At 43.8% G+C, this 15,903-nt stretch overlaps 1 protein-coding gene across 12 annotated transcripts in view; it reads right to left on the reverse strand.

Moving 5' to 3' along the window:
- Nucleotides 1–6,641: 6,641 nt before the first annotated feature.
- Nucleotides 6,642–15,903, reverse strand: part of LOC135526278 (protocadherin alpha-C2-like) — a 33,613-nt gene continuing 24,351 nt past the window's right edge. For 7 of the 12 annotated variants that reach the window (XM_064954516.1, XM_064954522.1, XM_064954521.1 and 4 more), the window contains exons 2-3: nt 9,917–9,952; nt 6,642–8,497 (exon numbers count right to left, since the gene is read on the reverse strand). In XM_064954516.1, the coding sequence (XP_064810588.1) occupies nt 9,941–9,952 (12 nt within the window). In that variant the 3' untranslated portion in view covers nt 6,642–8,497; nt 9,917–9,940. The remainder of the gene's footprint in view (nt 8,498–9,916; nt 9,953–15,903) is intronic. The other 5 variants (XM_064954511.1, XM_064954515.1, XM_064954512.1 and 2 more) reach the window with 1 other exon arrangement.

Raw genomic sequence — 15,903 nt, forward strand, 5'->3', positions numbered from 1 at the left:
CAGTAAGGGGATTCAATTATCTGGCCTGGAATTTGTATCCAGTGAAAAGCGATTGCATTTGTTTTGGAACCGGGCTGCCTCATGGGCGTGAGCCAGGTTCACCGTTCAAAGCCCAGGGCAGATGTCAGCTCAAATCAAAAGAGACGTAGCCTAGGTTAAGCAAGTTGAATGAGGAGTAGGATTCTGTGTTTTCATATGGGAAAGAGATTTAAGAATGCTGTTCATTGACCTCAGCTCAGCGTTCAACACCATAGTGCCCACAAAGCTCATCCCTAAGCTAAGGACCCTGGGACTAAACACCTCCCACTGCAACTGGATGCTGGACATCCTGGCGGGCCGCCCCCAGGTGGTAAGGGTAGGCAACAACACATCTGCCACGCTGATCCTCAACACTGGGGCCCTTCAAAGGTGCGTGCTTATGTGACAGGTTAAAGGAAATATTCATAGCCTGTTATACATTAAAAAGTATTAGTAAGTTCATAGTATGTGAGGATCTTAAAACATCTCAGTTTAAAAATATGCATTCAGTATTAGTTGATAGAGATTGATAACATTCATATAATTGTGTTAAAGTTAAAGTTAAATCTGTCAAAGGGTACGAATTGTGAGAGTAATGTGTAAACGTTATATTGATTACTTTATTTTGTGGTGCCTAAAAGTGTTAATCTGTGATCTACGAAATGCTCTTAATCTATGAGCCGGAGATCGATTGCTCTGGTCTCCACCCATATTCCTGGGGAAAATCGCGGTCTTTTCTCATTGAACTTAAAGTTAAATTGAGAAAACAACACCGTATCACTTGCGTGATTATTTCTCCCCTGTTTTCAGGGGCGTAACATTTTTGGAGGCACCGCCGAGATAGCTGCTCAGATGTCCAGTTTCCACATCCTGGTCGCTGAATTCCGAGCCAGCTAAATCTCCACATAACAACTCAGGCAGGCTGCAGTGAGGAAAGTGTTGCTGTTCGAGGGAAGCTGGAAGTTAGTGGTTAAGTACATGTCAACTGAGGCCATTGATCGACCATCGGAGACAGTAAGGACCATCTAATTCAGAGTCAACTCCTGCACAGTAAAAGTTCCTCCTGTTCTGTCAACATGACAAGCGCCTTGGAAGAACTACAGGAAGAGGTAGTAGGAGAATTGCACACCCTGACTAAAGACAAATTACTAGAGATATGTGATTTCCTTGAAATATCAGGCGAACAGAGAAGAGCTGTTCAAAACAAATCCCGCATATCATTGATGTTATGATGTTCCTTGAAAGAGAGGAAGTTGCAGAGTTAGAAGATGGTGGCATGTCAGAATTGTTGCTACTTAGAGACGAAATGACAGAGATGATCAGTGGCATAGATAACAAAACAGTGGAAATTGACCATGATATTGAACCAGCTGGAACACATTAATGAATAGAGGAAATGAGAACTGTAACCCCACAACAAGGGGTGGGAACTGAGCAGATTACTGCAGCCAAAGCCAGTGATTCTCTGCGTCAGCCCCAACACCATGCCAATCTTCAGGGGAGCGTGCCGCTCTCACCCAATGCACAGCCCAGCTCATACTGGCGCAAAGAGTTTAAAATTTCTGGTCAGACAGGTAAACCGGGCCAGAAAGAAAAACTGAATTTGTCCAGCCTTGCCCATCAGATTGAAAATGGACTTAACAGAGGCTATCCTGAGGTAGAATTAGTAGACGCAGTAGTCCGGGCTATTTCTCCAGGCTCACAGCTACGCAGCTACTTGGAAGGTAAACCCCAGCTAACTCTTCCCACACTTAGATGTATCCTGCGTTCCCACTTCCAAGAGAAGAGTGCAACAGAGCTTTACAAACAGCTAGCTTCAGAAGCAGCAAGGAGACCCCTCAAAGCTTCCTGATACGCGTTTTAGATATGAGGCAAAAAGTACTGTTTGCATCCCAGGAGTCAGAATCAGGGCTTAAGTATGACCCTGCTCTAGTCCAGAGCATATGTTTTCACACAGTCCTTACGGGTCTCCAGAGTGACAGTGTCAGGATAGACATGCAGCCTCTCCTACTAGAGAGCGAAACATCAGATGAGGTTTTGCTAGAGAAGCTTAACATTGCTTGTGCTAATGAGATAGAAAGACGAAACAAAAAGTGGTTTAATGCCCCACAGCTCCAACTGTAAGTGTAGACCAGTTAGACGAGACGCCATCTGCAAAGTGTCCTGTGAAGGAAGCCAAAGCTAAGATACCTGCAGGACTGTTAACAGAGTTAGCTGAACTTAAGACAGGTGTAGCTTCTCTAAAAGGTCTCAGTGCAGAGATTGCTCAGATTAAGGAGACATTACAGCAGCCTATGTTTCAGTCACCGCCTTGTGCCTATGCCCCACCCCCAGTTAGGAGGCCAGATAGGGACCCCCAGCCAACTGTTTCCCAGCAGCAGTATTACAGCAACTACAGTCGGTCCCAAGCACCTGACCCTGCGCAGCATCAATATGCATCTAACCGGTATACCAACCACCCTGCTCAAGCTCCAAGGAGGTGTTTTGTCTGCCAGCAGGCCAGAACAGATGCACGCTGCACACACTGCTTCCGATGTGGGAGTGGGGAACATTTTCAAGCTGGATGTAAAATCCGGGGAGCCAGACCATCAAGGGAGGCCCCTTTAAACGGAAACGGGTTACCGCTGAGGGACGAGTGTTAACCGCAGCTACCAAAAAGTCCCAGAAATGTGCAAATTGTGCCAGAGAAGATTCATGTGAGAACCTGAAACAATGTTCATCATGTAAAGAGACACTGTACTGTTCCAAAGTATGTCAAAACCAACATTGGACTAAACATAAGGAAAAATGCACTCACCTGAAAATTGACTCTACCAGTGAAAGGTTTTCCTGCACAGAGGAAAATGCCCACTCTTTACCATCCCTAGCTCAAGGTTGCCACCCCCGTAAGGTCACCTCGCTAGTCGGCAGACAGTGCCTTATTGAGTGTTACCTGAATCGCCACCACCTCCAAGCTCTATGGGACACAGGCTCTCAGGTATCGGTCATTGATGAACGATGGAAAGAGGAATCTCTCCCAAACGCAAGGCTGAGAGATGTTTCAGAAATCCTGGACTCACCTGGTGATCTAAGGTTGACTGCAGCAACTGGGACTGAAATGCCGTACCTGGGATGGATTGAAACAACTTTTCGGCTAGCCTCTGAAACTGACCAAACAAAGGAACTGATCATCCCGGTGCTGGTAATGAAAGGCTGTCACCTATCTCATCCCATCATAGGTTTCAATGTTATCGAGCACATCCTGACAAAGACCGAAAAGACTAAACGATACAGTACAGTAAAAACAGCTTTCCCAAACCTCAAAAGAAACAAGGTGAGAGCTTTTATTCAGGCTGTTAGCGCAGAACAGACAGATGAATACGCAGTGAAAACCAAGAAAGAGAAGGTTGCTGTACCAAAACACAGTAGCATTCAGATGATTGAGTGCCGTGTAGCTTCCCAGCCTTTCAAAGATGACATGACAATGCTTTTCCAGCCAGATCTGAACCCGCAGTGGCCAGACGACCTTGAGTTCTTTGACACGCTAGTCAGAGTCAGGAAAGGTGTTTTTCCAGTTATCCTGCTTGATGTCTCTAACCCCACTGACCACGACATTGCCCTGCTAGGACACACAATAATTGGTACAGTACAAACCATTATGACTGTGTTACCTGCCCAAGTCTTTGAAAAAACTGTCACCCCAGCCACAGTGAATCACACCTGTGTTCGAACCCCATGTACTGCTACTGATCAGTGGGATCCACCAGTAGGTTTAACTCACCTAACCGAAGAGCAGAGAGCGGTTGTTAGGCAAATGCTTAGAGAAGAGTGTCACTCCTTCTCCAGATCAGACAATGATCAGTCCCACATCTCCTACAGTACCTGAGGAGAGGAATGCTGAACCAGCGAGAGAGTGGGAACACAGACCCCCAACAGTGAAACAGACAATTGCAGTGCCAGTCCCTGATATGCTACCAGCACAGCCTCTTGTTGAAAAGCGGCTGGAGGAGACAACAACAGTTAAAGACTTGCCTGCTGGAAATTTGCCTGATGATCATCCACCAAGTGCCTTTCCTTCATATACTGATGCTGCTGAACCTGAGGAACCAGCCTACCAGCGGCCACAAAGAGAGATACACCCTCCAAGACGTATCACCTATGATCAGCTTGGTATCCCTTCCTGCTACAGTATCCAGCCACAGCCACAGTTGTTCCCTGTCTACTCTGTACCAGGACTGGTTCCATGGCTGCCATCACTACAGCAATGTTACTTTCAGCCACCTTACATGTATGGGCTTCAGCAAACATGAGGCTACAGAGTTGACATGTTTGACCATGGGCTACTGTCTGATTTCACACTGTCAAAAGAGACAATTTGCAGACTATGCATATAGATCATTAAAATTGATGGACTGTTGATCAATAGTATGAGAAAATACTGCTTATGTTATATAGCTGGTCAACAGATATGGACTGTGAATATAACTTGTTAGTTATATTTGAACTGTGACCCTTGACCTCTGCTCAAGTACTACCTTACAGAAGAGGATTTTCTAGGTCCAGTGCATACGGACTGTTGAAGAAGACAATGTTGGTAATGTTGGGACAACATTTATTTTGTCAGGGAGAGTGTGACAGGTTAAAGGAAATATGCATAGCCTGTTATACATTAAAAAGTATTAGTAAGTTCATAGTATGTGAGGATCTTAAAACATCTCAGTTTAAAAATATGCATTCAGTATTAGTTGATAGAGATTGATAACATTCATATAATTGTGTTAAAGTTCAAATCTGTCAAAGGGTACGAATTGTGAGAGTAATGTGTAAACGTTATATTGATTACTTTATTTTGTGGTGCCTAAAAGTGTTAATCTGTGATCTACGAAATGCTCTTAATCTATGAGCCGGAGATCGATTGCTCTGGTCTCCACCCATATTCCTGGGGAAAATCGCGGTCTTTTCTCATTGACCTTAAAGTTAAATTGAGAAAACAACACCATATCACTCTCGTGATTATTTCTCTCCTGTTTTCAGGTACTTCATTGATGATAAAAATAGGAATTTAAATGTTATAACTCACTAACATGTCAAGAGTGTTTAAGGTGTGTTTTAGTAACGTCTTGAGGAAGTTAGAGTTAAGTTTGAAGAGAGTAACATTCGCCCTGCTCGGTTGAAATGAAGAATAGCATCGTACTGAGAGTGGCTGCCATTTTATGTCGATTGTGAATGAACATGTACGTTGTTAATAAGATATTTTGCTGTGTTATTTGTATAATGGGTTTTCTGATGTTTTCTAATGTGTTACTTTTGTAAAGATTGAACTTAAATTTAAATTGAGAATACAACACCGTATCACTCTCGTGATTATTTCTCCCCTGTTTTCAGGGGCGTAACACTTAGTCCCCTCTCGTACTCCCTGTTCACCCATGACTGCGTGGTCAAGTATGACTCCAACACCATCATTAAGTTTACTGATGACACAACAGTAGTAAGCCTGATCACCAACAGTGATGAGACAGCCTATAGGGAGGTCAGAGACCTGCTAGTGAGGTGCCAGGACAACAACCTCTCCCTTAACTTGAGCAAGACAAAGTAGCTGATCGTGGACGACAGGAAAAGGAGAGCCGAACAGGCCCCCATTCAGATCGGCTGTACTGGAGCGGGTAGAGAGTTTCAAGTTCTTTGGTGTCCACATCACCAACAAACTATCATGGTCCAAACACACCAAGACAGTCACGAAGAGGGCACAATGTCACCTTTTCCCCCTCAGGAGACCGAAAAGTTTTGGCATGGGTCCCCAGACCCTCAAAAATGTATTCAGCTGCACCATCGAGAGCATTTGCATCACCGCATGGTGTGGCAACTGCTCGGCATCCGACCGTAAGGCGCTACAGAGGTTAGTGCGTACGGCCCAGTACATCACAAGGGCCAAGCTTCCTGCCACCCAGGACCTCTATACTAGACAGTGTCAGAGGAAGGCCCAAAAAAGACTCCAGTCACCCAAGTCATGCCTTTGATTTTACACTGCTGCTACTCACTGTTTATTATCTATGCATAGTCACTTTACCACTACCTACACTAACCTGTACCCCCTCACATTGACTCGTTACCAGCACCCCCTGTTTATGGCCTCTGTATTTTTCTTTTATTGTGTTACTCCTTATTTTATTTTTTAAACTTTTGTTTATTTAGTAAATATTTTCTTAACCAACAATGCAGTTCAAGTAATAGAGTTAAGGGCTTGTAAGTCAGCATTTCACAGTAATACCTGTTGTGTTCGGCACAACAAATAACATTTGATTTTATGTATTTTTCTGGACAATTCATGCACGATTCTGCCTTGTTGACAACATGGCTGAGTGGTTTGCATTACTGTTTGATTTGAGAAGGGCGCTACTCCCTCATCGCTTTTGCCCGTTCACGTCACAGGCCATAGCCTGGTGTACCGCGACTTGCGGTTAATAGAACTCCCTCATATTCTCTGCGCTGAGTTTAGCTCATTTTTAGATTCAAAACTACATTGAATTGGTCACTGTCGGCCTAATTGAACGTCGTTCTTGCTTACCTTTGCAGTAAAAACGTGTTGTTCTCCTCATATGGCCGAACTTACAGTTCAATTAATTATTAAGTTAATATCCAGCTGATATCGTTCCCATTTCAATTTATTGCGTGCATAAACCATTCCTAATGAGGATTACATTACATTTACATTTAAGTCATTTAGCAGACGCTCTTAGAAGTTCTAGTTACAATACCAGTGAGATTTGCATGATGTTACACACCTTCAATATCCACATATGACTGTATGATACCCACCTATCACCTACCATCAATACGCCAATAATTAACCAAGGAGATTCATAGTCTATCACTTAAAATGACTCGTTTCCGATGATAATTTTGATGTTTCTGCTTCTGTCTTCTGTCTCACCCACTTTCACCGCCAGGATTAAAAAAAAAAAATTCAAATGATCAGTTCGACTGTGAAGCATTTCTCTGGTACAACTTGATAACGAGCAGCTACATCAAAAGTCGATTTGATTGCATCAGCTGTAGCTACAGAAGCTACATTAGCTTGCGTGTCAACCGACGAGCTGCCGTGGAGCCTGAACTGGTCAGCCGCCCTAGTCTTAGCCTACTGTAAGCGTTGCCCCTCAACAACAGCTCTAGGATCGTCAGATACCCTACTAACCTTGTTGAACCATTAGAGCGCTGAAAGTGATCTGACCTTGTATCAGTGGTTAGGGGCATCTTTGATGTGCTAAGGGTGAGTGGGCCCACCTCGGGAAAGGTAAAATAACCAGTAATTCACAGAGAAAAAGAGGTAAGTTATCATGGATGTAATGGTACCCATATATAACAAATCACCATCGGATACAGTACAATACATAAAAAAGAATGACTACACATTGCACCATCGATAGATAATATAGGCCACACAAAGCACTAATTATAGACTTGCCTTGATCATAACTTAAAGCAGAGTTAATAGTAGTTACTGTAGTACTGTAAATATTGGCATTTAATTTTGTTTAGCAGTCACATTTTGTACAAAGTTTGAAAAATAAGAAATGAAAAGGAACGTAAAAGTGTGTTTTTTCTTCTCTCTCAAAGTTGCCGGGACGTCACGTGCCTCACACTTAAATCAGTACACTTGTAACAACTTAAGCATCATGACATTTCTAATTAACCCTCCCCTATTTCCTTGTTTGATAAATTGGATGATAAACGTATTCTAACGAGTGTCTCACTCACATGTAGCACAAGGTCTTTGTACACTACAGAAAACGACTAAATGACCTACTTCTACATCACATTACCTCACACAACACTAATTCCCTTTCGTCCTATACTGTTATTAATCCTCTGTAGCTACTTAGCTATCTGACATATTTCTGTACACGTTTTTTGTTTGCTTGATTATACATCTCCACACCTTTGCGCTGCCAGAACAAGAAGAAACACTGAAGTGAAAGCCTAACATCTTTTTCTGAGATGGGTTACTATCTTTGAAGACAACTCCACATTCCCATGTCCGTCTCTGTTAGTTCATAGTGGCTGTTTGGAACTCCTTTTGTATGTCCAGTGGTACCTCTACTTGTTCATTCTGTGTCTCTAGTGTCTTTTCTCTTGAAATACGAAGGGCCCACAGTGATGGGCCAGAGCCATGCAGAATCATGCGTGTTGAATGGACGCTGAAAGACTTGTGAAGTTGATTGGGGATAGCGTGTGCTTAAAAAGAGATTGGGGCATGGCTAGGGGACAGGGGATGGGGGACGGGGTCACTATAGTGTCCTTTAGGTCCTTGGGGTACAGTTATTGTGGGGCCAAGGGGGTGCAGTTGGAGTGTCACTGAGGGGCTGGGCGTTTAGGGGAGGGGGCTGAGTAGGGTAAGGATGGGGTTCCTTTCTTCAGTGGACGGGGATTCCTCCTGATGTCACTTCAGCAGACCAATGGGGATGGAGCCTTACGAGGAACTGCTGCCAGTGGTGGTCGACCCCTGCAAATGAGAGGAGAGAATTAGACAAAAGTGGGAGTCATCTGGGACATTCACAGCCTTATGATTGGCCAAACTCTGACATGTCTCATGCAGCCGAGGTCTGTCAGTCAGACAGGGCATCAGGCAGAACGACAGAGTGGGACTTGTAGTGGTGGTGGGGGTGGGTGGGTGGGTGGGAGGGAGGAGAGGGACTATTAATGAATACCATGCTCCAAGATTATGTGAGGGCGAGAGAGTGGTTGCTAAGTAACTGGGCGATTAGTTTCCTTTCCCGTCCCTCTGCACGAAGAATTAGGTCACACGTCACATCCCAGTAAACAGGAATTCACAAGGGTCAAACGTGTTGTGAACTCATCAACAGTCAGTCAAACAATCAAACAATCAACCAATCACACCAAAAACACCACAGTCCAATCCACCAAACAAACAGTCTGAGATGCAGTAGAGGATGTGCCTGATCTGCTTTAGCGATGGGACTGAAGAAGATGAACACCAATTAATATCCCATGCAGAGGACTGTGTCAAAGCTTATTAGCTGTATAGTTCTGTTCATGTAAAAAACAAACGTATGACAGCCTGGTTAGAGAGCTTCTGTGGTGGTTTCAGGGAGGGCCTGGCAGGATACTGTAAGATGCATCAGTCAAGGGATTCCGTAGTTGTGGGTGAGTGTAAGCAGGACATGTTTAAGTTATTCATTGTTTTTGGGCTGTCATTCTGCGGCCCCAGGACCAGGTGCTGGGCTTAGGGCTCATTGACGGGCTGCAGTCAGGTGTGACAGACAGGTGTGTGCCCGAAAAACCAAAAGGCGATTGCAGTAGAGAGGACATACCTTCATCGATCCCCCTCATTAATCTGGATTACAACTAAAGCCAGAGCTTCTGTCAAATAGATCCCAGATTATTACTATCAGCAGCGTTATGATTATTACTCCGTTTCTGTCTGATGTCTACTGAGGTCAATCAATGCCGTTCTGGCAGAGGAGAAAGACCCAATGTACTGTATAGTTAGGAAACTAGGTCAGTATGACCTAGACATCAGCATCATAACAGTAGCATTTCTAGAGCTTGAGACAGGCTCAATAGGCCTTGAGGGTGAGAGTCTAATATGAGCAGCAGTGGTTTGTTTTGGGATGAGGCTCAGTTAAACAGGACAAAAGGTCGGTGCCAGACTCAATTAATTAAGCCATGGGGAACAGGGCAGGCTGGATGGGGTATTGGGGGTATTGGTATCAATTTGGCCAAGTGATGTTTTTGTCATCAAAACCACAGCTCCTCCCCCAAGAGGAAGAAAACAACGAACAGGAGAACAGGATTTCCACTGAAAACAACAAAAGAATGACACAAAAAAACAAAAACACATCATTTCTGTAAGGTCATTCAAAAAGGGGTTCCGGGGCGGGTGAGTGAGACTCCTGCGTACCTCCAGCTGCAGAGTGGACTTCCCTCACTTAGGGTACTTAAGAACAGGGAGAAAAGAAAGCAGCGTTTCAATGGTCAAGACATTGCAAAACAGAAGAAGAGGAACTCTTGCTGTATGCCTGGTTATGGCCTATGGCTACAATCTCCCAGTTTTTTCGTTGTAATCATTGCATTTCTACGAAAGAGATTATCTTATACGTCTGAGAAACAGTCTGAACTTTGAATATTATAGCCCAAAACAGAAGATTCTTAAGATAAAACAGACAACACAGCATAGCAGGAAGAATTGCATGACAGTCTGAAAAGGGTAACAAGAGTTAGTGAGGAAAATGACCATTTTCAGCAATCCGTACGCACACAAACACCATTCACCCTCACACACAAGACCGCACGCAACCACTTATTCTGTAAAACTTACCTTTTAACGAGAACTAGCCTTGATCAAGGAAAACATTTGTTATACAGGGCCATTCGGAAAGTATTCAGGCCCCTTGACTTTTTCCACATGTTGTTACGTTAGAGCCTTATTCTAAAATGAATGCTCTAAGGTAACAAAATGTGGGAAAAGTCAAGAGGTCTGAATACTTTCTGAAAACACAGGTTCCATTGTAATGAGTGTGCAAATGTATAACAGCAGGAGAACAGCTCTTGCAGAACACCTGGAAAGGCCATATGGCCACTGGTATAGAGCGAGAGGTGCGTAGCAAAACAAGCAACACTACAACTCTGACCCATCTCTTACTGCATATCTCCTCCCTGCACTACTTCTCTTACTGAGTGGTGTAAGAGGAGGAGAGAAAACCTCTGCAGCATAGAGGGGGAGTGGCTGCACGGAAAAGCTGCACACAAAGCTAGGCCTTCAGCTTGACTGGGCTCACTGTGGGAGAGAGAAGGGTTTATTCGAATGCATTTACAGCTGCAGTTGACTATATTTGACGAAGGAAGTCAATAAGCATATCAAACATGAAATAAGAACCTATGATGTCAATGATGAGCGGATGCCTCTAGACTAATAATAGACTCCTCTAATGTCCCACTAATGTGAAAACGTATCTGGTCGGTTTTGAAAGCTTGAGGGGTTTCTGTCTCCTCATATTCTAGTAGAACATACAGAAATAAAATTGCTTCTGGCACTGTCTAATCTTCATCACTGTCTAATCTTCATCACTGTCTAATCTTCATCACTGTGTAATCTTCATCACTGTGTTACCTCGAAAAAGGATGCTGTATACCGCTAAATGGCTGCAGTATGCAGGCACAGTCAGTGCAGTGGAATACAGACCACATGCCACACAGCAACACACCACTCAACCTGTCAGACCAAATTAGAAGGATTTTTTTGTTCTCTACAGCAGGTGCTGCAGCTGTTTACTGAGATGCTAGAGGGAAGTGATATGAATGAATGAGAGGTGAACGGTTTCTAGAGAGAAAGGAACTAGGCCTGTCATAAGGATTACCCTGCAACACCAGAAGGTGACCTGTTTTTAGACTGGTAATGAGGTGGAAAGTGGAAATGTTACACCTGCTCCCTCTCTGCACCTGACACTTTCTATATACTGTGTATCTGGGTAAACAGTATTCAATATGTTTCTGTGGATAGTTTCTGAGATTTAACTGTGTGACCTTCTTTAATTTTAAGTAGTTTATGTGATGCCGAAAAGAAAACAAATTGTTACACTTTTCTGTTCAGTAATTTGCCAGGTTGCTGATATCAAACAATATCACATGAAATCATCATGGCTTCTTCTCAGAAATAAACGTTTCACCAAAGTGTTATATCCATGTTATTTATGAGGCCATCTTGGTTTTTCTTGATGCCATCTTGGTTATTCACGGTGCCATCTTGGTTTTTCATGATGCCATCTTGGTTTTTCACGGTGCCATCTTGGTTTTTCATGATGCCATCTTGGTTTTTCATGATGCCATCTTAGTTATTCACGGTGCCATCTTGGTTTTTCATGATGCCATCTTGGTTTTTCATGATTCCATCTTGGTTTTTTATGATGCCATCTTGGTTATTCACGGTGCCATCTTGGTTTTACCTGTAGTTGCCTGTTGTTATGGCACAGTAATATGGTTTTAATGTACAGTTGGTGATGCACGCTCATCGGATATGTTACGGTAACTTCCAGACAGCTTCTCTGAGTCGATGTTGCTTTGCTTGTTCTCAAATTGGAACACCACTTAAAGATTTATATTTTTAATGGCCATGCCAGTGAGTGAATTGAAATAGAGGAGTTAAGCAAGGCACACTTCAAAATAGGTCTAGCTTTATTGGAATAGCATTGACATCATTTGGCTACAAAATATTGCATTGTTAACAAGCCACTTGTTGGTTCAGCCATTCTGCTTGCAATGTCTACAAGGTGGCCCGCGTTGACAACTATTAGAATTGTATTAGACAATAATGTATCATGTTTCACGCAATGAGAAACATCCCACAGGAAGCTTACTTCAAAGTATATGGGCTATGCTCTCTGAAACCACACCACATTGTTTCACTGTATCTCTTTAGGAACTATGATTAGATTATCACGGTCTGAATTGGCCTGGTTTCCCAAATTACTACTCCGTAATAGAGGTTATGAAAATGGCTTCATGAGGATGGCCAACCAAGCTGTCATTTGAATGTACCAGCACACAGCTCTAACTTCCGATGCCTCTCAGTAGTCTTAAAGGTCCAATGCAAGCAGGGTTTTTTTAATATCAAAACATTTCTGGGAAAAAATTAAGTACCTTACTGTGATTGTTTTAAGTTAAAATTGTCAAAAAAGAAACAAGAATTGCTTCTTAGCAAAGAGCAATTTCTCAAGCAAGAATTTTGCAATGATGGTCGGGGAGTGGTCTGAGTGGGGAACAGAAAACAGACAAAGAGCTGTTATTGGCAGAGAGGTTTGGAACTCTCATTCTTATTGGTCTATTAACTACAGTAATTTACCGCTTGGTGAATTCACCAGGCAGGACTAAAATCCATCCCACCAAAACAGGCTGAAACTTCAGGCGGTCTTTTCTAACAGCTCTTACACTACATTTTCCACAATATACACACTATCTACCAAGAGTGTTTTCATCTATATTTTTCATAGCTGTCTATTTACCACCAGAAACCGATGCTGGCACTAAGACCGCACTCAACGAGCTGTAAAAGGCCGTAAGCAAACGAGAAAATGCTCATCCAAAAGCGGCGCTCCTAGTGGCCGGGGACATTAATGCAGGAAAACTTAAATCTGTTTACCTCATGTCACATGTCCAACCAGAGGGGGAGAAAAAAACTCTAGAACACTTTTACTCCACATACAGAGATGTGTACAAAGCTCTGCCTCACCCTCCATTGGGCAAATCTGACGCTAATTATATCCTCCTGATTCCTGCTTACAAGCAAAAACTAAAGCAGGAAGTACCAGTGACTCGCTCAATACAGAAGTGGTCAAATGACGCAGATGCTAAGCTATAGGACTGTTTTGCTAGCACAGGCAGGAATATGTTCCGGGATTCATCCTATGGCATTGAGGAGTATACCACATCAATCACCAGCATCATCCATAGGTGCATCGATGATGTCGTCCCCACAGTGACTGTACGTACATATCCTAACCAGAAGCCATGGATTACAGGCGACATCCGGACTGAGCTAAAGGCTAGAGCTGCTGCTTTCAAGAAGCAGGACACTAATCCGGACACTTATAAAAAAAAATCACACTATGCAGGACTAAGATTGAATCCTACTACAAAGGCACTGATGCTTGTCAGATGTGGCTGGGCTTGCAAACTATTACAGATTACAAAGGGAAACTCAGCCGCAAACTTCTGAGAGACACGAGCCTACCAGACAAGCTAAATGCCTTCTATGCTCGCTTCGAGGCAAGCAACACTGAAGCATGCATGAAAGCACCAGCTGTTCTGGATGACTGTGTGATCATCCTCTCCGTAGCCGATGTGAGTAAGACCTTTAAACAGGCCAACATTCATAAGGCCGCTGGGCCAGACGGATTACCAGGTCGTGTACTCAGAGCATGTGCTGACCAACTGGCAAGTGTCTTCACTGACATTTTCAACCTCTCACTGACCGAATCTGTAATACCTACATGTTTCAAACAGACCACCATAGTCCCTGTGCCCAAGAACACCAAGGTAACCTGCCTAAATGACTACCGCCCCATTGCACTGGCAATTGTAGCCATGAAGTGCTTTGAAAGGCTGGTCATGGCTCACAATCAACACCATCATCCCAGAAACCCTAGACCCACTCCAATTCACATACCGCGCCAACAGATCAGCAGATGACGCAATCTCAATTTCACTCCACACTTCCCTTTCCCACCTGGACCAAAGGAGCACCTATGTGAGAATGCTGTTCATCGACTACAGTTCAGCATTCAACACATAGTGCCCACAAAGCTCATCACTAAGCTAAGGACCTTGGGACTAAACACCTCCCTCTGCAACTGGATCCTAGACTTCCTGATGCGCCGCCCCAGGTGGTAAGGGTAGGAAACAACATATCTGCCACGCTGATCCTCAACACAGGTACCCCTCAAGGGTGCGTGTTTAGTCCCCTCCTGTACTCCCAAGCATGACTCCAACACCATCATTAAGTTTCCAGACGACAAGACAGTGGTAGGCTTGATCAGTGACAACGATGAGACAGTCTATAGGAAGGAGGTCAGACACCTGGCAGTGTGGTTCCAGGACAACAAACTCTCCCTCAATGTGAGCAAGGCCAAGGAGCTGATCGTGGACAACAGGAAAAGGAGGTCCGAGCACACCCCCATTCACATCGACAGGGCTGTAGTGGAGCAGGTCGAGAGCTTCAAGTTCCTTGTTGTCCACATCAACAACAAACTAACATGATCCAAATACACCAAGACAGTCGTGAAGAGGGCACGACAATACCTATTCCCCCTAAGGAGACCTCAAAGTTATAAAGCTGCACCTGGTATGTCAACTGCTCGGCATCTGACCTTAAGGCGCTACAGAGGGTAGTTAGTACGGCCCAGTACATCACTGGGGCCAAGCTTCCTGCCATCCAGGACCTCTATACTAGACGGTGTCAGAGGAAGGCCCCAAAAAAATTGAAAAGGAGACTCCAGACACCAAAGTCATAATCTGTTCTCTCTGCTACCGCACTGCAAGCAGTACCAGAGCGCCAAGTCACTTTACCCCTACCTTCAATTACCTCAACTAACCTATAACCCCGCACATTGACTCGGTACTGGTACCCTCTGTATATAGCCTCATTATTGTTATTTAATTGTGTTACTTTTTTAAACTTTAGTTTATTCAGTAGATATTTTCTTAACTCTTATTTTCTTAAAACTGCATTGTTGGTTAAGGGCTCGTAAGTATTAATTTAACGGTTGTATTCGGCACGTGACAAATGACATTTGAGATGATTTTCACATTTTAACAGTACTATTCCTAACTCGTAGTGTGGAAATGTGTATAAAATGCTGGAAATCATGTTTTGGACAGAACTGGGCCTTTAAGGAGAGCATGTCACTTTGGACCATTGAGATACACTCTTTGTATCTCTTACAGTTCAAACAGGAAAGACAGATGACTCCTGGCAGAAAACATGAGACTCAACCAATCAGGAACAAGTGCAGTATGTTGCCTGCGAGAGAAGCTCCTGACAATACCAGCAGACGCTAAGCTCATCCTTCATAGTGATCCCATTGACCGAGATGACCTCAGCTGTCTCAACCTTTACACTGTGGTACTCTGAGTCAAGGGGCAAGCCACCCACTGAGTTTAACATATGAAAGAGGGATACCTAGTCAGTTGTACAACTGAATGCCTTCAACTGAAATGTGTCTTCGGCATTTAACCCAACCCCTCTGAATCAGAGAGGTGTGGGGATATTGCCTTAATCGACATCAACGTCTTCAGGTGCCCGGGGAACAGTGGGTTAACTGCCTTTAACCCACACAGGTACTTAGACCGCTGCTTGAGATGTGAATCAAGACCCTCGCTCCCAGTGATCCTATT

The sequence above is a fragment of the Oncorhynchus masou genome, chromosome 32, assembly GCF_036934945.1.
Source record: "Oncorhynchus masou masou isolate Uvic2021 chromosome 32, UVic_Omas_1.1, whole genome shotgun sequence".
NCBI classification, from domain to species: Eukaryota; Metazoa; Chordata; class Actinopteri; order Salmoniformes; family Salmonidae; genus Oncorhynchus; species Oncorhynchus masou.